The sequence below is a fragment of the Denticeps clupeoides genome, chromosome 4, assembly GCF_900700375.1.
Source record: "Denticeps clupeoides chromosome 4, fDenClu1.1, whole genome shotgun sequence".
NCBI lineage: Eukaryota > Metazoa > Chordata > Actinopteri > Clupeiformes > Denticipitidae > Denticeps > Denticeps clupeoides.
Genome location: NC_041710.1, coordinates 28,462,695 through 28,490,247, shown reverse-complemented (window position 1 = coordinate 28,490,247; position 27,553 = coordinate 28,462,695). Strand labels below are relative to the sequence as shown.

The window sequence follows — 27,553 nt, the reverse complement described above, 5'->3', positions numbered from 1 at the left end:
TGCTGCTCCTCACCAAGGATGCCTTTTTAAAATGGCACAGACGACAATCATACTGTTTACTAATACAGAGATGAAGGGTGTGTCTCGTTTCATGGACTGTTGGAAGGCGGCACCAGTCTGGCTTCCTTTGCACGAAATGACTGGATGAGTTTTTTCTGTTGGCATTCTGCTGGTAACATGGGTCATTTGTAAGTGAATGAACATTTCAAAAAGTTACAAAACAATAACAAATTCATTAATTCAAGTCGACTTTCTGACAGCGACTGAAGAATATTCGAATAATCAAATATTTTGAATAATCTAGTTGCTTGGTCTAGCCAGATTATTAAACCATCGTGTGCTTAATTCTTGCAGCATCCCTCTAGAGGTGCTGGCTTGGTAACCTGGACTATTGGCCAGTTTCTGAAGCACGTCTGGTTTGTCAGTAGATTCATTGAAAATGTTCTAAAACTTAGTCAGAAAAGGGCTGCACTTCAAGATATATATATAAAAAAAACAGCTAATGCAGTTAATGCATATTACAACACAGTAGCAGCCTTGTAAATGAGACACACCCAAAAGAGGACAATGACAGTTTAATAAGTACAAGAAATTCAGTTATGTGAATACAGTGAATATTGTTTATAACTGCGCTTGTTTACACACACATACACACACAGTAGAAAACCTTTACTGGTGTCAGTTACGATTTCTTTGTCAATATTTTCTCATATAATTTGCAAACGAGTCGATTGCTCTCTTTGCACATGTGTGTGTATTTATGTGTGCAGAACAAAAATAATAAATGGACAATATTAAAACAGGCAATTTTGACAATAAAAATACATTACCATACCATACCATATTTCTTTATAAAGCACTTTAACACAACAAAGGAGCTCACCAAAGTGCTGTACATTAAAAGTAAAAATTGAAATTAAATTACCATGGACAGGTAATAAAACATTTAAGACAACATAAACCATCTAAAACAATGCGTAAGAACACCATAGAAGAAGCACCTCACATTGGGTTAAAAGCCAGGGTGTAAAAGTGAGTTTTCAAACGAGATTTAAACGCAGTGATTGACACCGCCTGTCTGACACCGATTGGCGGGTCATTCCATAAACGTGGGGCGGCCACTACAAATGCCCTGTCACCTCTGAGCTTGCAATGTGACCGAGGAACAGGCACTAGTCTCTGGTCTGAAGACCTGAGAGAACGGGGTGGATTGAAGGAACGGAGTAGTTCTGACAAATAGGCTGGAGCTGAGCCATTCGGTGGTTTAAAAAGCAAATAAAATAATTTTAAAACGGACTCTAAAACAGACAGGGAGCCAGCGTAGTGAGGCTAAGATCGGGGTTATGTGATCTCACCTGTTTGTACCTGTGAGAAAACGTACAGTTGCATTTTGTACCAATTGAAGGCGAGCTAGAGATGTCTGGCTGATCCCAAAAAAGCAATCTCTATTTCCAGATTTCGTTTGGAAAGGACTGACTTGAGTTTGGTCAGGCGCCTCAGCTGATAAAAGCAGGATTTTACAGTAATGTAAAAACATCTAGGTTTGTAATCAATGCTTTTTCACTAGGGGCTAGGGAAGCGAGGTCAATACGGGGGTCACCACTACCAAAAAGTATACATTCTCTTTTACTCTTATTTAGGTCCAGGAAATTTGACATCAGTACATACAGTTGAGGAGATGTTGGATAGAGCACACTAGACTTGCCAATCATCTGCATAGCAATTGTGTTTTCAAAAATATCTCCAAGAGGAAGTCAAAGTCAAAGTCAAAGTCAAAGTCAGCTTTATTGTCAATTCTGCCACATGTACAGGACATGCAGAGAATTGAAATTTCGTTACTCTCAGACCCGTGGTGCTTACAAGTAACATTAAATACAAACAGTAACATTAAATACAAAGGTATAAATACAATTTTTAAAAACAAATAAGGGCACGTGGTGGAGAGTGCAAACCATGTAGTGCAACAGAGCTTGTAAGTGTAAAAGTGACAAAGTGACAAAGTGAGGTAGTTGGCAGACCAATGCTGCACAGAGTGACTGGTTCACGGTCAGATTGTGTGTGTGTTTGTGTTTGTGTTAGAGTTCAGAGAGTTTGTGGAGCAGAAGAGGGGAGTGAGGGGAGTGGGGGCAGAGCCGGGAGAGAGTTGAGCTTCCTGATGGCCTGATCCTTCAGTCTGCTGGTCCTGGCCTGGAGACTCCGAAGTCTCCTCCCTGATGGCAGCAGGCTGAAGAAGGTTTGCATTGGGTGGGTGGGATCGGCTGCTATGCAGAGGGCTTTTTTTGTGAGACGTGTGCTGTAGATGTCTTGGAGGGAGGGGAGAGGGACACCGATGATTCTCTCAGCTGCTCTGACTATGCGTTGGAGAGTTTTTTGGCAGGACGCATTGCAGGCTCCAAAGCACACAGTGATGCAGCTAGACAGGATGCTCTCGATGGTTCCTCTGTAAAATGTGTACAGCAGGTATAATGAGAATAAAAGAGGTCCCAGGACCCTGTGGTACCGCCCTGTAACCCCCTGTTATGCTCCGAACTTTACCTGACACTCCAGGCCAGGTGTTCCTGGTGCCTCGTGTTGGTCGCCTGTCATCACCTGTTCCGTGTTCGTGCATGATCTCTGTTACCCGGTTCTGTACCTGTACCATGTACCCTGCGTGATTAAACCCCCGTGTGTTTCCCTTGAGTCGAGCATTTGCATTCTTCCTTCCCCGCGTGCCGTTGTGACACCCACATGGAAGCGCCGTTGAAGATGGGAAATAGACACGCAGAGGTTATGATTTGAACCATTTGAGGGCTGGACCCCTAATACCTACCCAATCCTCCAGTCTTGAAGCAAGAATAATATGATCCGCTGTTATAATATGATATGAATAATATGAAGCCGCTGTTAAATCGAGACGCAGAATCATTTTCTAAGAGGATGTCATTAAAGGCTCATAACAGAGCCAATTCTGTACAGTGATGTGATGTAAATCCAGACTGAAAAACTTCCAGGATTAAAAAAAAGGGCTGTAGCTGGACATGAACAACCTTTTCAAGAAGTTTAGAAATAAAAGGTAACCTTGAAATCACCCTAAAGCTTGATAATACAGTGGTGCCTGTTTTTTTTTGTTGCTTGAAACCTTTGGGCACCACACTGGAGATGAGGCTACTGTTAATGATGGAGAGGATAAAAAAGCTTGGAATGCCTCTTTTAAAAGGCGAGGAGGAATAACGTCTAAGGGGGGTCTGAGGGTTTCATTTCAGCAATAAGTTGCTCTCTCTCATATGGCCAAGAGGTAGCACATCAGCAATCTTTCCCGCTCATGTAGATTCCTTCTCTACAATATCAGACGAATCCGCCCTTATCTGTCAACCCAGGCCACCCAACTACTGGTTCAGTCCTTAGTAATCTCACGACTGGACTACTGTAACTCCCTTCTAGCTGGTCTACCACTATGTACCATCCGACCTCTACTACTAATACAAAATGCAGCAGCACGACTAATCTTCAACCTTCCCAAATTCTCCCACACCACCCCTCTGCTATGCTCCCTCCACTGGCTCCCAGTAGCTGCACGCATCAGGTTCAAAATACTGATGCTGGCCTACAAAGCCAAACATGGAGTAGCACCATCCTACCTCACAGCCCTTATTACACCTCACACTGCACCTCTTATACTCCGAGCCTCCAGTACTGCTCGCCTGGTCCCTCCATCTCTGAAGGTAAAAGGAAAACATTCATCTAGACTCTTCTCCGTCTTGGCCCCTCGGTGGTGGAATGAACTTCCCCTTGAGGTCAGAACAGCTCAGTCACTGAGCACCTTCAAACGACAGCTCAAGACCTTCCTCTTTAAAGAATATTTAGATTAAATTGTAATTTTCTTGTTGTCGAACTTTGTGTACAGAATCTACAACAGAGTGAATTAAATAGATGTATTCATAGTTGGGGTCCTAGTGAACCGGAATTGATCTCTTCATCGATGGTAACTTAAGCACGTTGTAAGTCGCTCTGGATAAGGGCGTCTGCCAAATGCCATAAATGTAAATGTAAATGTAGCACGATCTGGGCCCTAATGCGTTTCACTTTTTCCATAAAAATGCTTAAAATTTTCACAGTATTCAGCAGAGGCCTTTAATGGCACAGGTTCCACTTTGGCTGACTCCACTTTGTGACAGACAGTTCTAAAAGTGTTCTAAAGTGTATGATGGTAATAAGTTAACAGTGAACATGCAGTAGCTATAGCACATAGACACAAGACAATACAACACGGGGAGACATCAAGGGTTGTGACGAACGGCAGGGCCACTAACACGGGCGCCATCTTGGGTTCTTGGAATTTGATTGTTTGTCACATTGCAAAATTAAATTGCCTCTGTTGTTTTCAGTTGTTTGATTTAGAAGTCAATGAAACACAAAAGCATGTCTGCGTTCTGATGAGGAAAAAAAAACTATTATGTAATAGTAATGCTATTTTCGAGTTATTCCCCTTTAAAGATCTTAACTGTAACCCTTTAATACTTCATCAGGAGGATTAAATCTTAATGTGTAAGTGTATTTGTACATGTGTGTCTGTGTGCACACACACTCGAGGGCAGTAAGGTAATCTGTCTGGCATGAGCACACATTAATAATACACACTTAAAGGCCTTACAGCCAAAAAACAAAGTCTCTTTTCCCCACAGGCAGAACATTCTCCCTCTCCGGTTAGTTCTCTTTCCATCTGGCTTCTTTGAGAAGCGTTGTTTCGGGAAGTTATGTGAAACCGTGTCATGATGACTCAGATGACATTGAAGACTTCCGTTGTGGAACCATGAAACGTCGCCCTCCTCTGGCCAATGAGGAAATGAATAAAGAATTCATCTGAAAAAAGCCAAGGGTGAGGTTACAAGGTGGTGAGGCTGTGAGGGTTGACCTATTGTGAGTAAAATGAATGTGGAGGTTTTGGTGGCCTAGCAGTTAAAAAAGCAGCCCCATAATCAGAATGTTTCATACTCATTCACATTCACATTTACAGCATTTATCAGACACCCTTAGCGACTTACAATCAGTAGTTACAGGGACAGTCCTCCCCTGGAGACACTCAGGGTTAAGTGTCCTGTTCAGGGACACAATGGTAGTAAGTGGGATTTGAACCTGGGTCTTCTGGTTCATAGGCGAGTGTGTTACCCGCTAGGCTCCCCAGCCGCTTGTCATGGCTGCCCACTGATCACCAAGGGTGATGGTTAAAAGCAGAGGACACATTTCGTTGTGTCACCATGTGCTGTGCTGCAGTGTTTCACAATGACAATCACTTCACATTCACTTTCACTTAGAATCAAAGTTGGGGTCAATAACTGGAGTATCAATTTGATCAAACAAATGAAAAAGAAAAAAAAAGTCTGTTATTACATTGTTGTTTACCTGTCACAGTCATTTGAATAGGTTCCTTTAGCAATAATACTGGATCTTTATTGGCTCGAGAAATGTCAGCTCATGCTGAAGTGAAGAGGCGAGCCCAAGCCCCCTTGATGAGCAGTCATTTTTCAATGGGAAACATCCACCAATCTACATAGAACAGGCTGGTGACCATCAGTAATGTCTCACCTAATCGTCACCTGTTTTCAAGTGTGATGGTGGTCAGTGTAGATCTCTAAATGAACAGTGTACTACATTTGAGTACATGATGTTCTGATTACTTTTATCAATACATATTTTGACAGATAAAAAGATAAGCACTTGAAAACTCTGAAAAAGCATGAAGAGCATTTTGTTTTTGAAAATGCTTTATTCAATTATCTAACCACTATAAATACATGAATGCCAAATATATTTTTTAACAAATGACACATAAAAGAAAACAGGAAAATTCTAAAACATTTGGCAAAAAGTCACTCTAAAAACCATTACTGGTCTAAAAATCCTCCCAGAAAACTCAAACTAAACACCTCTTGTTCTTTTTTAATATTTTGCTTATTTTAATAAATGGAACTTGGACTTTTTTCAAGTGAAATCTGCTGGTGTGGAGGCAGCGAAAGAGAGCTGCTGAAGGGGTGAGGGAATTAAATAATTGGCTGGTCCTTGCTGCTGCACATAGACGAGCCAATCACCCGCCACTGTTGTGATCACATGCTCCATCACCTGTTGAAGGCTCAAGCTCTATTGGACGCTTTGGCAAAACCTTTTCTTGTCACTAAAAAAGTTGTCACACAAAAAAGCTCATATAAAGGAAAGCAAAAAAAAAAAGTTTTTTTTTTCTTTCTTAAAATATATTATTGCATTTTCTTACTTCATACACAACATATCTGATGCATATATTAAATATATATCCTTAATCTGTCATATAAACAAGCCTAGTCCAGTTTAAAATGCCACAGGAGGAATCTCAGCAACACTGCAGTAATAAAAAAAGAAAACACACTGGAACCGGCAACATTGCATGGTTCCATAGGCCTCTGTGGGGTTGTGTGCATGAATACAGTAGAAACTGGTCCTTCATTCAGGTTGTGTATCGATATTCAGTGAGGTAACAACCAACACAATACGCATTTCTTTCTGAGCAAGAAGTCATATTCATATTTGGGTGAATATATTTTGCTGTATGTGCACTAAATGGAACATTCACCATTATTACATCTGCATATAGTGATTTTACATTCAGCATGTTCTTCAAATATTTTGGCAGAACCAATCAAAATGTATTTGGCTACTCATTACAGAAACCTTGGCCGGGAGGAGTAAATGTCATAACTTTGGCCTGCCATACTTTGTGCATTTTGCTTACTTCTTTAGTAGTTGTGAGTGGAAACAACACCACTTCCAGGTTCTGCATTAAAGGACAGCAGCCAGTCAGTGAGTCTGTGATTCCTTGCCACTGGTTCAAGCTGGCAGAGATCAACAGCAGCAGCAGACATCACACTTCAGTAAATGCATCACCACGAGATCAAGGGATAACACACACATCCACACACTCATTCTGCAGTCAGTGTTAATAAAAAGAAGCCTGAAGAAGTCCAGCTCAACAGCTGCACACACATGACTCTATATCTCAAAATGGGATAGCATAACCAAGAAAATCTACACTTCAACAAACAAATAAGCTAGCATGTCCTTTATATAAAGTTAAATGAAAATGAAAAATTATATTCTAATTCTAGAAGCTACACTCACAGTGGCTGTGTTTAAGACTTTTAAGACAACACCAAGGTCAAACTGGCTATTTTGGTCATATTCAAAAATGAGAAAAATGTCAAATTCCTCATGTCAAAACTCTATGGGCAACTACATGAAAACTAAGTGAAAGCAAAGTGCTACTGAAAGGGATTTGATCCACTTTCATATGGTAGAACTACAGAGGTGGATTAAGGCTGAAAGGCACATACATCTTTTGATTTTCCTTGTCTTGTCTTACCAACCAGGAACAATGAACAGTATCTCAACTCCTCTACTGCCTTTCTGCATTGAGAGGATGTCTGAAAAGCAAGCTTCCTGTCTGCTTCCAGCTAAAAGCAGGACGTTCTTCAGCACTGCAGTGAAGGCTTGAGATGGACAGCAGTGCTTGAGAACAGGCTGAAATGCTGCAGGTGAACATCATCTTTCACTCATCACGTTAAGCACTCCTTTCATTTCAGTTCTAAGTTCTGTAATAAAAAGGCCTCTGTTGGCAAATGAACATATGCATTAAAAACCTTCATACTGCAGTCAGTTTTTTTTTTAAAAACAAGACCATGAACAAAACAATAAAACAGTAATAACCTTAAAAGGCCTACAAGAATTCAAAAGTTGGTGCTGTACATCAAGTGGATGCAGAATACCTAAGGGGGGAAAACCCTACAATCCTTAGCCTTAAAACTCTCAATGAATATTTAAAAACAGAAACAAAACTACATCAATTTTTTAAAAAATATCTGGTCAGTAGTTCCATGAGACGTACTGGACTTTTTCCATATACTGTTTTTTTTTTTTCTCAAATTTTGTCTTTTGTCAAAAGCCGTGAAAGGTTTGCTTACAAAATAAAGCAAAGACAAAGGCTGTAAAAAGAGTTGCTCTCTTCATGAGTAAAAAGAATCCTTCAGTGTTCTTACAGTGGTGATGGGGGTGACTTGGGCTGAGGTTGTCCTCGCAGTAGTGCTGCCTGATCTTGAGCCGCACACGCCACTGTTAATTACTTGCAATACGTGTGTAAGATGAACTCGTCTACAGGTTTTTAGTAAGGGTTAGTAGAAATGGGGTGAGGAATCCAGTGAATAGTCACACTGTGGCTACATTCAGTGCCGGTCACTTTGTGGCCACAAGTTTAAGTGAATGAACTAACTTTTTCAGCGTTAGATAAGGACGCGGTTGTTTCTTCAGGACGTCCTGCTGGTGTCAGGGGGTGGGTGATGGGCGTTAAATGGTTGGCAGCGGATGGATCCTTCAGTAGGTCTGGTAGATGTCGTGGAGAGGCATCTGGAAGGCCGCAGCGGGAAATGCCTGGGGCACGTAGCTGTAGCCTCCATACGCTGCTGCAGCGACAGCAGCATTTTTCTGCAGCGTGGCCAGGGTGGCGGTGTTGGCGTGAGTGGCGATGGGCACATACCCCGCCCCATACAGACCTGCAGCCGTAGGGATGCGCTGCACATTAGGAGCCATGGCGTAGACTGGAGTGATTGGCCTACCCTGAAAAAGGAGGAATGTAAAGAGTCAGGAGCAGCATGTGAATATGTGAATCACTTTTCTCCCAGAGACGATACTATAAGATATAAAAGGTTTTATTTAGTATATTAAGTAATACAGGAATTCTATATCCTTTTAGAGAAATATGTATAATGATATCGGCTTTTAGAAAAGTTGACATTTTCTGGAATTGAGCTGATTTCAGTTTTTTGAAACGTGCACCTACAATGTTTCTTTAAAACAGCCTCCAAGAATGCACCAGTTACTGAAGGAGAACGGATGAAAAACTACCCACAGCAGAAGGATACGGGGACAGACCAGAGCATGTTTAGGGGTGTGTCTGGGTCTGTACCTGAAACGGTGGGGGTGTGGAAACAGCAGGGAGAACTGCAGTAGTGTGGTCGTGTTGCAGGGCCAGTGGGTTGATCAGGTGCTCCACGGTGTGAACCTTCCCGTCTTCCATCAGCTTTGGAGCAGCAGCTGCTGAAAACATGGGGTACTGTGCTCCCAAAGTCGGCAGGGCTACTGCAATCACAGCCACCATCACAATTATGCCAATAATAGGTAACCATGAATAAATGAATAGTGTGTACAACAAGCTGACTGGGTAGAAAACCTGCATTTCATTTTAAATTCAGCAGGGGGCATCTTAATCCAGATTTTCACTAGGTGTAAACTTGGTGGTAAGAGGGTGTAAATGTGTGCTTAACGTGTGCTTTTGTTCTATTGGAGAATATGGTTAGAACCCACGCACACCCACACAATCACACACAAGAAACTGCTAACCTGTGGCAGGTTTGACGCCTACTGTGTTGACGGCTGCCAGTTCCAGGCCGGGTGTGAGCTCATACGGTTTGTCTGGCTGACGATTCTTGCCCTCGTGGTATCGGCTGTAGATGCCACGCCCGGCAGAGTACCCCCCAAGGTAGGACCCCCTAGGACCCGGGGTGCGATTGCTCACACCAGCTCGTCCACGTCCCCGAGCTGCACCTGCGTAAACCACACACAAACACAAGGGCAGTGTTTAAACACTCGCACATATACATTCATTCACACACACACACACACACACACACACACACACACACACACAAATTAGTACAACATCTTCATTCAAACAACAAAAGTGAAATCTTGATTTTCTAGTGATGGGACATACAGATCATCAGTCGGGCATGTTTTTAGTGTAGGCCAACATAAATAAAGAAATAGCACCAGAAAGCACAAGACAAAGTTATGACTGTAAATACTTACCGGAATTTTGGGATGGTGGCTACCGCCTCTGAAACTATTTCTCTATTAAAAGGCCTTTTTTAACTAGTTCACATCACCTAATAGGAACACAATCTGTTATGACTTGTCATTCCCTGTCAGTGCTTTAGTCAAATATACAGCAAGTGGGGATATTAACTGCACTACACTGAGGATATTCAGAGTAGTAACAGCACTGCATTTAAGCAAACAGCAACAGTGAATATTAACAATTAAATCTGTTGTCCCACTAAAGTACCACTGCATACCCTACCTACCACAGTTTGTGAACCAAGGCTTTTGGAGATGAATGAATAACGCCAAATTTTTGTCCAGATTTGAATTAGTAAACAACAAAGCTTTGAAAGGTCATTAGAAATCCTGTCATGTGAGGTGTTGTAGTTTCAGCTGTTTGGAATGTTCATTTGGAAAAACGCTGGGTTTACTTGCCGTACCTTACAAAACTTTATTACAAGTAGGGAAAACAGAGTCCAATAGGACACCACTGGCAAAACAGCTCTTTTTCCTGCTTTTTGAAAAGCAGAATTTAACTAAAAAGAACAATTATTTAAGGTGCAAATCCTTGACAACATTCACATGGTCCTCCATAGCTGAAAATCACATGACAGTTTCATTAATCTTAAATTCTGTCACATGATCTCATGTAGTGAAACAGAATAGTATTTTTTTAAATTCTGCTGCAGTGCTTTACTTTGGTTCACCAAGATCACAATAAACCAATCTTGATTTGAGCAAAATTGTTTTTGATGTTACATTTGAAACCATAAAAAAATCAAGAATGATTTAGTTTATGTTCAACTCTTAGCAAATTATGAGTGGAGAAGATATTTACTTTCAATTTTAGAATCATGCTACGTCTATGAACTTTATCCTAGTTTCTTGCTTTAGACCTGGTGGTCCATTTGAAAGGAGTACAGCAAGATTTAGGAAAGGCAAGTATTAAATGTGATTCAATGTCACAGTATGTGAAATCCTACTGCACTAATATAATAGAAATGATATTAGGAATATTGTAAAACATGAAAAACAGTGGGCTGAGGAGAGGAGGCCCAACAGTGTCCTGTTTTAAACCCCAACCCCATTTAAACACAAATGATTCGCTGAGCAAACCATCACCTGCAGATTTAGATGTCTGATCAGACTCAATTTCACATGATCACAGTTCCATCCCAGATCATGGCTTTTCAACTGTGATCGGCCACACATGAGCTGTGATTACTGGGGGAGTGGAGGAGCTTACCTCTGCTGCAGGGCTGTTGGCTTAGTTCAGTGAAGACGCTATAAGGGTAGCCATAGAATGAGTGTGTGGGACTGAAGTGTGTAACATTTAAGTCTGTAACATTAAAAAGGAGTAATTCAGCCAAAACATAGACAACAACTTTACTTATTTTTCATGGTTGTTACAAGCTAACATTGCTAACATGCTGAACCCGTGCTAAATCATGAACAGTGTCATATCATTTGTTACACAACTTGGAGTTTTTGCATATTACTCCAATATGCCTTTTGACACCCCTTTGTTTCATACAAGTGAATGAGTGGAAATAGATTATTTTTCAGGTTTGACTGAATTACTCTTATTTTAATGTCTATGTGGTCTGGATAACTCTGAGTATACTGAGCGCGGTAGTGCTTTAGTATTTGAAAATGAAGGATCATATTCATGTTAGATGTGACCTTACCTTTGCTGAAGTACTCTCTGTTGGGCCCAATAAGGGTACTGTAAGGGTAGCCGTAGTACGCGAGTGTGTATGGGTCACATTGGTACACGTAGCTTGGCTGGCTGCTGTCACTAGTTGCCACGGCACCCTGGCCCTTCGAAGCCTTCTGATAGCGGCTGTACTGTTCTTTATCCACCGGCTTGGCCAGGGTCACCTCGATGCAGGATCCCTCGATCTCAGTGCCGTTCAGGTTGTCCATGGCGAGGACGGCGTCGTCTCTGCCGGTGAAGTGCACGAAGGCGTAGTCGCGGATTTTCTTCACGCGCTCCACGCAGCCGGGGTTGAACTGGCTGAAGATGTGGCGAAGCGTCTCCTCTGACGTTTCCATCATGAGGTTACGGACGTACAGGATTTTCACCGTTTCCATGACGTCCTCGTCCACGTCTATTTCTGGCTCTGCCCAGTCCACTGCAATCTGATGACCCCAGAGCTACGGACACATAAACAAGTGGTATTGTACTTTTTGAATTACACACAGTATGCAGTTAGTATTTGCAGATTAACTATCAGAGTTAATCTGCTAACCCTCCATTCTCTGCGGGGTGTGAGATGGGGAGATGGGAGAAGATGAAAGAGTGGTAACAAGGTTAAAGTAAGTCAGACGCATGCTAATGGGCTGAAGCAGTAGAGACGGTTGAAAGAAAAAAAAAAGTGAAAGTGAAGTGATTGTCACATGTGATACACAGCAGCACAGCACACGGTGCACACAGTGAAATTTGTCCTCTGCATTTAACCCATCACCCTGAGTGAGCAGAGGGCAGCCATGACAGGCGCCCGAGGAGCAGTGTGTGGGGACGGTGCTTTGCTCGGTAGCACCTCAGTGGCACCTTGGCGGCTCAGGATTCGAACCGGCAACCTTCCTTAAGCGGGGCCGCTTCCTTAACCGCTAGGCCACCACTGCCCACCACTGGTTGAGAGGCGGACAAAGCGAACACAAATGCTGCAGAGCCCCTGAAAACTGAAAGGCGTGGAAGGGAATCTGGAAAGTATATAGGTGGATATTTGAGAAAACCCAGAAACAAAATGTTTTGTGCAAGTGCGTGTTCCTCTACCTGTATGCGTCCAGGCATTAGCTTCCTGCGTGCCATGGCAGCTGCACGATGTGATTCGTACTCGACAAATGCGAAGCCTCGATTTTTCATCTTGTCGGCTGCGCTTGCATACACAATCACGTCCAACACACCTTCGGTGACCTTCGAAACCTCCTCCAGTATCTCCTCGCGCTTCTTGGTTTTGGGGATGCCCCCGATGAAGAGACGGCAGTTGTCCACACTCCCGCACACGCCCAGCAGCCGGCCAGGCCGGACCTCGTAGTTGTTGAGATCCCGGATGGCGCGCTTGGCCTCGTGCTTCTGCGTGTACATCACAAAGGCATAGCCACGGTTCTTCCCATCAAAGTCCATCATCAGGCGCATCTCATAGATGCGCCCCACCGACTCAAACACCGGCACCAGCTCGTCTTCATAAACATCTCTGGGAATTTTGCCCACGAAAATTTCACAGCCACGTGGAGGGGACGGGCCTTCCCAGCCTGGAGGGGGACCATACTTGCGCTGGCCGTTTTCCTGCACCATTCCATAACCCGTGCGCTTCATCAGGGCCACCAGCGCCACTTCATTTGGGGCTCCGGCCACTCCTTCGGGCACCGAGGGCATGTGTCCAGAGGCAGGCATCGCGCTGGAGGTGGGGCTTGAGTTGCTCATTGTGACGGCACAGGTGGAGTCTTCAGCGGTCATTCTGACACAAACATCCAATCAGATCTGAAGTTGAGAAAACACGTGGATGACTGTTAGTTGATTTGTGGTTATTTGTGATAAAGTCATGCATAATCATGCACTCTGCCTGTATCACAGTTAATGAGCTTTCTTTGGCATGGTACCATGGTTGTTTACTAACATGCCAGTAACATTAAAGTAACATGAAAACAATGTAATGTAGAATTATAAAGAATAAAATGGAGAATTATGGAGAATATTTCACAATGAACAAGCACACAAACACACTCTACAGTGTCTCTCATCTTTCAGCTAGTGCACGATGGGAAAGGTCTCTGTACAACCTTTTGTAACCTTTGAAATCTGATCTATAATCCGATCTGCTTTATAATAGTGATGATAAAATGCATTACTATTTTCCTAACTGTTATATGGTGAGAAATGTTATACACTCAGTTGTCACAAAGGTAAAACATAATATATAAAATTATATATATTTTTCTACCTTTCTGCTTATTATATATCTATCTATATATATATGATATATATGTGTGTGTGTCTGTGTGTACATATGTATATATATATTTATTTATGAATGTATGTAAAGTGATTTGCTGAAATACCACGGTGAAAAATTACTTTTTTGTTAATTCTAAGTGCAACAGATATGTTGCATCCTTTAGGACATCAGAACAAAGAAGCACGTCACACAGAAATCAGAACGTCTGTCTCTGTATCGTTAGAGTTAGAGAATAATATCCTGGAACAGGGCTTCTGTTTGATAAGAGAAAGACGAGACAAGTCGAGATGTGAGGAGGGATGCAGAGAAGATTATTTATTCTCTAGACTGAAGGCCTCCTTCCCTATTGTACCTGCCTGGTAAAGATGACCTTTCCAACTTTCTCTCTCTCTCTCTCTCTTTCTCTGTGTGTGTGTGAGAGAGAGAATCTGGCATTAAGGAAACCTGAGGCAGCAGCTGGTGGATGATTAACCATGGGTAACACAAATTACGGCTTTAGCACACACACACACACACACACACACACACACACACACACACACACACACACACACTGCAGGACAATAAAAAGACCAGAGAAGCTGTTCGCTCAACCAGAGTCACATGGAAGTTGGGTTAAGAAGGTAAACCAGGGGTCATACGGATTACACAGCCTGGGCTAGTTAAAGTGTGTGTTTATTCGTTTATTGCTGATTGTTGATTGACAGTAGCTTTGACTTTTACGAGAAGAAAAAACAAGACATCAGCGAAACGTGGAGCACACAGACACAGAGAGAGTTTCTGATTAAACCCTGAGAAGCAAAATCTAACAGAATTCGCTGAGGTGTAGACACACACACACACACACACACACCCCATAAACCGTTTCATTAGTTCATCAGGCTCACGGAAAAGCATACATTCAAACTATAATTTTACAGCCCAGGCTCAATGTGTCATGTGGGTGTGTTTGTGTGTGCGCAGGGGTGTAAAACTGAATCAGACTTGTAACTGAGCAAATCCTGCTACGCCCCTGGCTCTCAGGCATTTTGTGTTAAAGGACACATTTGGAGAAATTAGCCTCCTAGACATGTTTGCTGACTTAATGCATCGTGGTGTGTGTATTTGTGTGTGTCCGTGTGCGGTGGCTTTTATTGATAACAGGGTTAATAGTGCGATTAGGGTGTGTGTTCTTGTCAGGATGTAGGGGTAAAACTTGTAGGAGTCTCAAGACATTTACACACACACACACACACACACACAAACAGACACAACTATTCAAAAGCAGCTGGCTTTGACAAGGCAATGATGCAATAAACCACGTCAGCAGGAGACAAAATAAGTATCTGTTAGTAAGTGAGTGTGTATGTGAGAGTGTGTATGTGTGTAACAACGGTAAATGTTCCCTGCTGAGCCTTGGGCTGAGCAAACACCACACACCTTACATAGCAGGTACACACACACACACACACACACACACACACACTTTACTGAGCAGATGAGAGAGAGGAAAGCAGCGGAGCATGGAGACAAAAACACATGCGCACACACACTCACACACACCTCAGTTAAGGCAGACTTAAGAGTACAGACAGAGAGGGAGGAAGAGAAATGTTTAGTGGTGTGGTAGATGAACCAAACACCTTACTTAAGGTTAAAGGTTAACTGAGCAGCTTGGGTCAATGTGCATCTTTCCTCTCTTGTACACACACACACACACACACACACACACACACACACACACAGTTGAATGATTACAGAAAACAGTGACTCAGCACTTAATGACCCTTGTGAAAGCTTTTTTCTTTTATATGATGATTATAACGGCTTTATAACAGTGTTGTAACAGTTTCATGATCGGCACGGTGTGCAGGGTTGATTGCAGCACACACACACACACACACACACACACACACAAGCTCTGTAAATAGCAGTTTATGCAACAAACACCAGAACCAGTCCAGTAAATGGTCTGGTGTTTTTAGTCTCCACATCCTGGTGCTGAGCGGCCTGCTGGTCACCTGAACTCTGTTCAGCCTCCCAGGACACATACAGCAAAGTCTTACAAACAAGATATAAAGATGATGAGGACAAAAATGGTGACAATAAGGAGGAATAATGGGCTCCTCTTTTTTAAAATTAGGAGCAACAGGCACCTCGTTTGAAGTTTGAGGAATCAAAAGACAGAATAAGACGCCAAATCAGAAACTGTGTTTCACATCTATGGCGCTTATCCCCCAGGTTGGGAAAGTGTGTGTGAAGCAGAGACTCAAGCTCCCACACACCTACTCCTGAGCACGTATATGAGTCTGTTAAATGTGACAGATCCACTGATAACTTTTTCACACCCACAACGCAGGTCCACCCTTACTGCAAACACGGGAAACAAGGAATGTGGAACACGGTACCAAAGACCAACTACTCTGGTAATAATACAAGCACACACATACACAACAATACAGTTTCAAACACATGGCTCTAAAACAACATAAAGATTCCACGCATGCCAACAAGACGATTAGGAATCGTCCTTAGTGGCCAGTCACAGCAGCCAATGGGCCCACACGATGATTAATTGTTTCTCCAGCATTAATTAAGGAACGGTTACACTGACCCTGTGGCACGCAGACCGAAACCAGAAACCCAACTTATGCATTTGCACTGTACTTGAAGGGCACACAAGGTCGGCGAGTCAAGGGTTATTGTGTGTGTGTGTTTGAGAGCCTGAATGATTTGGTTTCCTTCAGTGAGTGTGTGTGTTGAGCCTCATCGCACAGGTGCGTGACCATCTCCGAAAACTCAACACACAGAACACACCAGCCTATCACTCAGAATACACACACACAAATCAAAGACTCTTCAAATATTGGAGTTATGGTTATAATACACAACGCTACACACAATAATCAGGATCTAGATTACGTGCATGTATCTCTAGTGTATGAAACAATGGACTTTTTGCATTACCACAATTTGCACACATTCCACACAACACACAAGTGAGTAAACGTGTCATACCTGCCTCCTCCCTTAATGTCCTGAAGGACACACAAACACACACACGCGCGCTTCCTTTTTCCCCCTCTTTCCTCGGTGCGCCTGCCCTCTCGCCGTTCGCCTCCCTCTGTCTCGCCCCTGTAACCTGGCGAGCAGAGCTGAAACACACGCGCACACACACCTGAATGGAGGCGGGGACTCAAGGTGAAGTGACATGTTGACCGAGAAAGGAGGGGCAGAGGTCTCTCTCTCTCTCTCTCTCTCTCTTTCACTGCTTCACGAGAGCAAAGTTCTTGGGTGTGACTGTAGGGGGAAGGAAGGTGAAGTTGTTCATTGAAAAGCGAGTGTTAAATAAAATCTGGGATGCAGTGGCCCTCTTCAGATGTTTCCTGAGAGTCTAATGTGATACGTGAGCCTCGGCTGGCCCAGTGACTCTGGATCTCGCCCCGGTGTCTGATACCGGGATCTATTTGCTCTTGTAATTGAGTGGTTCTGTCTCAGCAGGCTACTTCTCATTTCAAGGAAAGGGCTTGGTTGGCCGTACCAAGCAGATATTCTGGCACTCACACAAGCGCACAGGCTCATGCACACACTCACACACACACACACACACACACACACACACACACACTTACAAAGGAGTTAGATAAAGAACATTTTTTAGATATTTCTCTTAAAGGAGCTGAATGTCACTGCAAACCACAACCATAAAACTATTTGTCTCACCGTACAGTCACAATGAACACAAGAATGTCTTGAAGAATGTTTACCATATGCATATTAATATACAATATCTGAAAGCAACAGTACTGTGCGATTTCGAACGCATTCAACTCGCAGCACTAAGTCCCAATTGGAGGTCCAGTTCTCAGGGTTTTAGTTCAGCTTTCGAACTGAAGGATGTGGTTTTATGGACAAAACCCGCTGTGACGCTCGAGCTGGGGGAAGTTCACTGTGTGCTGCCGGTGTGGGTTGTGCTCAGTTACTGTGTAACAGCAAGGTGTCACGAGGTGTTCAGCGAGTTTTGTCAAATATATACTGAGTGTCGGATTTATCAGGTTGGATATGTGCAAAAAACTAACTTTCGACGAACAAAGAAAAAAACAGACATTAAAATGCATTACAGACGTTGTTATCAACACTTTATAATTTTGTTAAACTACTATACATTTTTTATATTCTGTATTTCCGCTGTTATAGGGATAGGCCAATTTTAGGATATTAATACTCCGAATATCCTCAGATTAGCCAAAGCATTAAATTTAGTACAGAAGGCAATATAGACAGCTTTATTTCAACATATTTATTTGGCATTTTGTTTATAAACTTCAAACCTCATATCTATTAGGGGCAGTGGTTGGCCAAGCGGGTAAGGAAACGGACCCAAAACCGCCAAGGTGCCACTGAAGTCCCCTTGATCAAGGTACCATCCCCACACACTGCTCCACAGATGCCTGTCATGGCTGCCCACTGCTCACTAAGGGTGATGGTTAAATACAGAGGACACATTTTGTTGTGTCACCGTGTGCTGTGCTGCAGTGTATGACAATGATGGTCATTTTACTTTCATAACATTTTTAGCATTTGTGTGTATGTGTGTGTGTTTCACGAACTGGGCTCTGTGTTGTCACAAATCAAAGCAACAGTCTGTCCTTGAAGAGAAAGCAAACATGTTTCCTTCATCGGGCCTGCTGTGTCACAATTCTATTGGTCGCATGTTGTATTATAAACCGCATTAACAGCTAAGTTACAACATTACATTAACCTGCTACAGTTCGCTTCATAGCCAGTAAAGGGCGTTTAAAAAAAACAGGAGAGAGAGGGAGCGGGCAAATACTTGTGTGTTTTGCCAGGGTCAGCTCTGATATCAGTCTGCCCCTTTTTATCACAGAAGCAAAGTCATAAAAGCACAGCGGGTAAAGCATAAACAGGCGCGGCAATGGCCTGGAGGTGGAATGTGTACTTGTGCATGTAAATCAATGCCATCAACAAGTTATCACACTGGGCAAAGTCTATATGCAAGCTTCCTTTTGTCTGAAATGCTAACTCAACTGGCATCACAGAAAGCTTAGAATGTTGACCGCTGTCTCTAAATCTCAGCTCACACTTCCTTTTAGTGCCCTCTGGTGGGGAAACCAGTTCCGCTCGCCACCATTTCTTCTGGTTACTGGTCAAATTCCTAAACTGCTAATGCCAGGCGTTGTGCAACCATGACCCAGGTCATGGGCTGGAAATAAAGCTTTTTACACATATAAGACATGTTATATTCTTATTTTGTTTTATAGGCCTTCTTTATGAATTCAGTGCATATGTACACTTGTTTTATTGCACGCCTCTACTTCTTTTCACATGTTCAGGTAACTTTGCAATAGTGACAAGTGATCCGATTTTGCTACATGTGGCAGGACGAGATATATTTTACACCATCACACCAAAGGGTCCATATTGATTTAAGTTTTACAACGCAGAAACTGGCTAAATCTTACACTCACACACACACACACACACACACACACACAAACAGAGACTGTTTGTCAAAAACACTCAAAACCCCAAGAAGATTATATACTGTGTGAGAGCTATAATGCACTGAAGAATTTATGCCACACACACACACACTTTCATTTTCTTGCTCTGCTCACCCTTACCACCCCTACACACATAGTGCTACTGTCATGGCGTACTGGTCAAACAAATAGGCTATTGTGTCCAGGTATGCAAGGGGAATCTCTCTCTGCACACACACACACACACACACACACACACATTTTTTACCTTTTCTGCCTCAATCATTTCATTAAAGTAGAGTTATTCTGTTAAAAAAATACATTACAGCCTGGAAATATTGGAAAAGGAAGTTTTTTTGTGGCTAAAGGACCAGATCTTCCATCTTCCATCACAACAAAATTACCTGGTTGCATTTAGTCTTGTGAATTTCATCAGAACGGGTGAAAGGTAAAAGAGCTAGTGCAGAGTAAAGAGAAAAGTTAAATGCCGAAAACACAGAATGCCAAGATTAAGTAATATAAAACTGGGTTGCCAGGCCAATACGAGCTGCATGCTGGCAAGGGACAGCAGTGCTGCGACCTTAATGAGTGGCTTTTAGGAATGATTACATTTACATTTATGGCATTTATCAGACGGCATTATCCAGATTGACTTACAATCAGTAGTTCCAGGGACAGTCCCCCTCGAGACACTCAGGGTCAAGTGAAAGTGAAGCGATTGTCATTGTGAAACACTGCACACGGTGACACAACGAAATGTGTCCTCTACATTTAACCATCACCCTTGGTGAGCAGTGGGCAGCCATGACAGGTGCCCAGGGACCAGTGTGTGGGGACGGTGCTTTGCTCAGTCGCACCTCAGTGGCACAACCTTCCGATTATGGATCCGCTTCCTTACCTGCTAGGCCACCACTGCCAATCACTGGTTAAGGGTCTGGCTCAGGGACACAATGGTAGTAAGTGGAGTTTCTAGGCTGTAATATGTGACAATCTAGACTACTGTCACTTAATGTCATTCCATTGCAAATGTATGGACGAAACAGCCTCCTATTATTTATAACTCTAAATTAACTACACAATACTCTTCTATGTGCCCAAATGTTTATAGTTTTAAATTTATGTCCAGAACTAAAATGACTAATGTGCTGTTAGTTAGTAATTTCAAACAAATTATCTCCAAAGCTTGAAAGAGAGACAGAGAGAGAGAATGTAGAGATGGGGATGAGGTGGTGTAATGAGGTGGTATAACAGTATTAGTGAGTTGGTGTGTGTGTACATGTGGTGCTGGACGGTGTTAACACAGTGGGGTGTCCAAAAATAAATTCAACCAGTCGACATAATTAACATTAAAGGGTCCGAGATTCTTTGTTCACTCATATTTGCTTCTTCAGGCATGCACCCCTTTATATGCATACAGGGTAGGCCATTGTAAATGTATTATACATATTCAACTACCTCTAGTTAAAGAAAGGATGCAATACAAGGATGCACATACAAACTTTCTCAGTTTGGCAGAAGTCTAATTTTTCCACATACTTCCTGCACAATATTGTATTAAATTCAATTAAGAAAAAAACTATTTTTCTGTATATGCGCAAGCTTTTCCCCAAAGTCTGCATACATGGTTCTATTCTCCTGTCATGAAAGACTGCAAAATATGTCATGACATTATCAAACAAACAATAATTTAGTTTAATTTAAATTACACCATTAGTTAGCTTTTAATACATGTATAATTTAGACATTCAACAGAAACACTACAGGGGCACAGAAATAATGCACTTCATTCACATTGATCAGTTTCACAGAGGACATGAATTAAATGCTGTAAGAAATGATCGCAAAACATTTTCAACACACTCAGAAAAAGGTCATCGAGCCACTGAGAAAAGCACCGTCCCCACACACTGCTCCCCGGGCGCCTGTCATGGCTGCCCACTGCTCACTAAGGGTGATGGTTAAAAGCAGAGGACACATTTCGTTGTGTCACAGTGTGCTGTGCTGTGTATCGCTTTCACTTTTTTTTATGATTGGCAGTTGAAGGGAGGGACTTACGCAAATGTGTTGGCCACACAGGAAGAAAATTTGCTGATGCACACCATAGTCAGAGGTTTGGTCACAGACAAGGGTGAGTCAGCATGTTGAAGTGCCACAACTTGTCTGTCATTGTTAGTAAAATGAGGTAGATGATAGTGATCTGAGAGAGGGGGGTCTAAACTATCATCAACCAATACAAATTCATGGGTGTGAGCTCACACTGTTCACACTCCTTCAGGGCACCTAACACAATTCACCAAGAAAGTACACTATTGATTGTGTTCTTTTAAAGAAATTCAAATAGACTTTTCATCATTGGACTGACACACACACACACACACACTACCTCTTAAATATAATCTATTACTGCACTATTCCATTTTGCATTGTGGTATTTGCACTATTTTTACTTTTTGTCGATGGTCTGTAAGAGGGCCTAGAAGCTCTTCAAAGACCCCGTCCACCCCAACATGACATCTGGCAGGCACTAGAGATGCTACAGATGCCTCCAACTCCTGCATCCACAATCTACCTCTCCATCGACACCTCGTAGACATACGTATTTCCATATTGCTGCTATTTGCACAACCAACTGTCAGAACACACCTTACTCCAACCATGGAAGTTTAGAGAAGATGTTCTGCTCTTCATTTAAATATTTCTTGATACTGTAAGTAAAAGTTTTACTGAGGATTTGCAGACATAAATAGGGTGTTAGTAGCCTAGTGGGTAACACACTCGCCTATGAACCAGAAGACCCGGGTTCGAATCCCACTTACTACCATTGTGTCCCTGAGCAAGACACTTAACCCTAAGTTGCTCCAGGGGGGGGGACTGTCCCTGTAACTACTGATTGTAAGTCGCTCTGGATAAGGGCGTCTGATAAATGCTGTAAATGTAAACATAAATCACATTGTGCATGACAAAAAGTCTCGAAATCCTTAGTATCCTTGAATAATTCAGCGGTGTATTTCAGATGCTCTAGATAAAAATAATAATTACATCTCCTTCGCCTCTGGAAGCTTCTGAAGGAGATGTTCAGTCCTTGACAGTTAAGAGTTTTTCGTGACACTCTGTGTCATGCATTTCACTGCAAACAAATGCTCCTCTGAGCCCCGGAACTTGATTTTAAACTGCTGGCACTGTTGCACAGGGAAATAGGGACACAGAACCTGTTTAGTGGTAATCTGAGTCTGCAGATCAGGTCGTCGCTCCACCATGTCGACGGCTCAGCAATAATCATTTTATTTCAATGTATGCATGGTGGGGATGGTCCACAGTGACATCTGATGTCTGGCAGAGCTGCAAGGGTAACAGCACCTCTGCCACACAAAGGTTCCTCTTCAGATTCCTCACCATGAGACAATTTCAGCACGTTCTGTACATGGGATCGGCTGAGGTTTCACAGATACCTGTGATGTGATTGTTGTCACAGTTGCATACTGCTGCTGGAAAGTACCAGGATCTTGATCCACTGAGATAAAGTCTCATAAATATCGACAATTCCTCCCACACAAGAAATGAATAAGGAACACAAAAGATGTAGAATAATTTCATGTTCTTGTAAAATTACTGGGTTACAGAGGTAAATGTCTGTGAGTATAGCTAATTATCAGTAAATTCTATTCATCACTGGCTGGAATTTGATGAGATCAGATTAGTGCGTGAGTAGATTTACAAGTGCACAACCGTGTCGTGGTTTTGTTGCTTTGTTCAATGCTATATAATTCACACAGAAAATAGTATAGCTAGTTCGGATCTTTTTTTTCTATTATTTCTAATTTAAAACGTCCAGAAAACAAACGCGCACACACACTCACACAGCTTCCATTGTGTGTCACAGTGAAGAACAAGTGCCATGCACAAGGTCATGCAGTATCTTCTAAAAGTCAGACTCAATATTCTAATCAGCTTAGGACGGCCTGGCAGACCTTGTGCTGCAAACCATTCATAAAGTAACTCTCTCTCTCCCTTCATCTTTCTCATATTTCACATTGGATGTCCTTGGTTTTGTGTGTGTGTATGTGTGTGTGTGTGTGTGTGCGCGTGGTTGTGCCTGCATGAGACCTGTGTTGCCCTCAATCGATAACCGGCAGACTTGATGTAACTGGTGTATATGAAGTAGGTAAACTATACCAGGAATAACCAATAAATCGGAGGGTGGCCCTGGAAGCAGGAAGTTGAGCGAGGCAGCGTGACTGAGGGCAGTTGAGTGACACAGCTGAGATCACATGACCTGTCATATGACTCTTAGAATTTGAGCTGACCTCAAGATCTCTCCTTCTCCCCATCTTGTTTTAAACTCTGGACCGAATGTCGTTGTATTTTTTTCCTGGAAATTGTGCATGGTGATGTATGCACTGTACCTGACACACAGAACCCACAACACACTAGGAAGTGATAAGCATCAACAGAGCGAGACTGAGGCTGAAAAGCAGGTAACTGCGTCCATCCCGATACTCCTGATACTGAGCCCTGATACTGCGACCATTATCCCCGAACAAACGAGAGCGAGCGAGAAAGAAAGAGGGAGAGAGAGACGTGGCACAGGGTAAATCGGCACTGACATGGGGAAAACTGTGACAGCATGACACACACACACACACACACACATGCATACACACCAAACTTATCTTGCCCGTTTTACTCCCCTGCTAGGTGCAGTGTGTACAGTAACAACACTGGTGCTTCTTCCAGTCACCTGACTATAAACACATACTGCACACACACACACACACACACACACCGGACAAACAGGTAGAAAATGAGTCATAGCCTCTTACACCCTAACAGACCTCTTGCTTAGATTAGTACACAAATGTGTGTGTGTGTGTGTGGGATGATGATCTAGTAAAGCAGGTGAAAAGTTTTTGAGGCAAAAAAATAAAAATAAACAGCATGAGACCCCGACAGAGATGATCTGATGTGCTTTGCATCCCTCTAACTGCCCCTTCTCTCTCTCTCATTTTTCTCTTGCTCTCTTGCTGTGTGTCTGGAAACCTGACTCTTCAACACACACACACACACACACACACACACACACACAGCTCACCCCCTGTGTGCAGTTACACAACATAGACTACAGGCCCACAGTCTGACTTTACACCCAGTTTTCACAATGAGAGAAAGGGGGGGATAGAGAGAGAGAGAGAGAGAGAGAGAGAGAGATGATGGGAGTTGCTGTGATTCTAATTTAATCCGTGAAAAGGTCAAAGAGGAAAATGGTGAAAAGCGTGTATGTGTGTGAACGTGATTAACAGTGGTTGTGAAACACCAGGACAGACAGAAAGAGAACAGTGGGGAAGCGCAGTGGGGAAAAGAGAAAAAACACACGCTCAGATGTACAGAAAGAGAGAGAATGGGGACAAAACGTGACAGTCAGCAGTGTGGCGGGAGCTGCTCCTACCTGTGTGGCGAGTTAAAGTCCTTTCAGGCCTGACGACTGCGCTCAGGAGGACAAACATCCAAACCGGCTCATCGTGCACCACGGCGCTTCTTGTCTTTTTTTTTTTTTTTTATGGGCTTTGCCCCTCTTCTTCCTCGGGGGGTCCGGGGGGGTCGGCTGTCAGATGAGCTCTTCCCTGCAGCGGCACGGAGACTCAACTGCAAAGTTTCTCTTCTTTTTCTCTCTCTTTCCTTTTGGCTTCTGCTGTTCTCTCTTTCAGTTCCTTGCTGTTGCTTCTCCTTCAGACAGAGGGAGGAGAAACAAGGGATCCCAGAGAGAGAGAGAGAGAGAGAGAGAGAGAGAGAGAGAGAGAGAGAATAATTAGTGCTTGCTGGGGTTCAGTACCTGCCTCTTGCTGACATAAGCCGTACATTCCAGAGGAAAAAAAAATGATTGAATGAAAAAAAGAACACACACACAAAGAGAGAGAGAGAGAGAGAGAGAGAAACCTGTCAGTTTAAAAAAAAAAAGAGAAACACTTACCTCTTAATCACATTGGGAAGGTGCAGGGTAGAGTGAAATATCCGTTTTTATAGATAACTGAAAAAGCCGCGATGTGTGAGTGTGTGTGTGTGCGCGCGTGGACACATTTGTGAATCAGCTGCTGCAGAAGGAAATGTTTAGTCTAATTTCTCTCTCGCTGGGCTGGTCTGTGTAACCTGTTCCCTTTGTATGAGTGTGTATGCTCCCTGCCCTGAAACTCACCAAACCAGAATGCAGCCTCCCTTCCCATCACTCTCGGTGGAAATGCTATCCTCCCGTGCTCCCGCCTTCTCCTTCTCGCTCTCTTTCTGCATGGATCGGGGCCAGGTTGGCATTCCGACTCTTACTCCTGGAGCACACCTTAGAAAAAACATTTCACTACTTGTGTGTAGCGTGGCCTCTCTCTCGGTCTGTATACAGAGCTGTTGAATTGTGTGTGTACGTGTGTGTGTGTGTTTTTACAGTCCATGCATGTTTGTGTGTTGTGTTTATTTCATACATCATGAACCCTGTCAGAAATGCTCAAGATATCCCAGCCCGTTCTCTGTCTAGTATGGAAGGCCAAATGCACAAAATGCACGTACCTTTTTAAACACATTTTCCCTGGCTGATTTCCTCACATGTTCACTAGAAGATCCCAGACTGGTAAAATCGTGCATTGGCTAGAAGTGAGTTCTTTATTCTGAAAGGTGTGTGGAGTTACAGCTCATATCTTGCAAGGTGATAACTTCCATTCGGGGGCTGTGTAGTTTCCGAGTTGAACTTCCTGGATGTTCTTCAGAGCCTGAGATCCAGCTCTGGTGATTAGCGTGCCACGGTCCTTGATTGTCACACTGGGACCTTGAACATGATAAGTATGTGCAATGGCGGAAATAGCTCAAGCCTTTAGAACCTGTTCATATGTTTTCACTCTTAAACACGCATATACAGAAAGGAACACATTTACACACACACACACACATAAACACAAAGGTAAAACAACAGAAAGGGCTTTTTATAAAGACAACAATGGCTTGGCCCTTCCCATATCTAACTTAAAGCTTGCCAGCCTCTCAGCTTTCACATGCAGATGGAGTGAAGGAGTTGCAGCATCTACGCGAGGAGAGAGATGACAATGGGCCGAGGCTTTAACCTGCCTGTTAACGGCTGAACCAGTTGGGCAATGCGGTGAGCTCATTTGGCATTAACTGCCAGTCAGTGGGTTTCTGCTGATCAGGTACAACGCCCATATTGAAATATAACGGCATATTAATCAAATAGTATCTTTCTTTATTCGCCCTTCTGGGTGACACATGATCCTTCTATGATTTGCATCGCATCTGGGAATTTCAAATGATTTAAAAAGGAGCATCTTCCAACTTATTCATTTAGTCCACACTTGTGAAAAACACCTTCATTGTCAGCCTGAACCGCTTTAACACACCCACCCACACACACTCGGGTTAAAGGTGAGAAAGCACACAAGTGTAATTTTTTAGTTTTCTTTACATGGCACACCTGTTGTGACACCTATTTCATGGGGCGCTTGACCCTGTCGTGGCACCGGCATTCCTTCCAACAAATTCAGCTTAATCCCATGAAGCACAGAGGCAGGAATATGAACGACCAAGGGTCACTGTCAGGACCTGCTGCAGAGTGTGTAATTATCATTTATTAATATGCCAGGCTGATTGCATTTTTCAGGGTGGTATGGTGGGTTGTTTCTGGGTTTCTGGAGTGTTTTTCTCCTTTAATTTACACATTTCTGCCACACTCCCAAAGACTGAGTTTAGAGACCTGCACCCTGGGATGCTAGATGTCCAGTCAGCATCCAGTGTCTCATCTGTTCACCTGTACTGGAGATATATTGGAGACCAGAGTTGAACAAAGTTTCAGCTTTGAGTGTAGGCCGGGAGAAGTGAGAAAGAGAAGCAGAGATGAAAAAATGAGGAAAAGAGAAAGGAGGGAGGTGGGGAAGGGTGGGGTGGTCTTGTCCCTAATGAGCTCTTTTGTTCCTGTGGATTTGAGGGATCTGACCGTTAGAATGTTAATCTGCCTAAATCACAGAGGAGGGAAAGGTCTTGGTACAGCTTCTCTCGAAATCACACACAAACGTACTCACACAGCAAAGCAACACTGTTCTTCTAAAGGGACCACAAAGGGACCAAACACTCACCAATGCACATGCACGCACACACACACACACACACACACACACACACTTGCCCTTGTGAATTGTGACCTTGGCCGCCACCTCCTCCAATGGTAGCAGGAAAACTGTTTGTGTC

The 27,553-nt window shown here is 43.0% G+C and overlaps 1 protein-coding gene across 7 annotated transcripts; it reads right to left on the bottom strand.

The window, feature by feature from the left end:
- Positions 1–5,723: 5,723 nt before the first annotated feature.
- On the bottom strand, positions 5,724–26,224 carry rbm47 (RNA binding motif protein 47). 7 transcript variants are annotated; one of them, XM_028977001.1, is made up of 9 exons: positions 25,871–26,224; positions 25,509–25,646; positions 24,765–25,042; positions 12,656–13,363; positions 11,565–12,033; positions 11,123–11,215; positions 9,397–9,600; positions 8,963–9,135; positions 5,724–8,613 (listed from the first exon to the last, which is right to left on the bottom strand). In XM_028977001.1, the coding sequence occupies exons 4-9, from the start codon at positions 13,337–13,339 to the stop codon at positions 8,371–8,373; spliced, it is 1,866 nt and encodes a 621-aa protein (XP_028832834.1). In that variant the 5' UTR covers positions 13,340–13,363; positions 24,765–25,042; positions 25,509–25,646; positions 25,871–26,224; the 3' UTR covers positions 5,724–8,370. The 7 variants fall into 7 exon arrangements, with proteins under 7 accessions (XP_028832834.1, XP_028832833.1, XP_028832836.1 ...); XM_028977000.1 differs by having other exon boundaries at positions 25,509–26,224; XM_028977003.1 differs by lacking the exons at positions 25,509–25,646; positions 25,871–26,224 and adding an exon at positions 25,287–25,490 and having other exon boundaries at positions 8,963–9,093.
- Between the last annotated feature and the right edge of the window lie 1,329 nt (positions 26,225–27,553).

Coding starts and splice junctions, on each gene's coding strand:
- rbm47 (XM_028977000.1), bottom strand. CDS start 13,339: ATGACCGCTGAAGACTCCACCTGTGCCGTCACAATGAGCAACTCAAGC. Junction 12,034..12,655: donor TAATGCCTGGACGCATACAG/GTAGAGGAACAC, acceptor ATGTGTCCGTAG/CTCTGGGGTCATCAGATTGC. Junction 8,614..8,962: donor CCACACCCCCACCGTTTCAG/GTACAGACCCAG, acceptor CTCCTTTTTCAG/GGTAGGCCAATCACTCCAGT.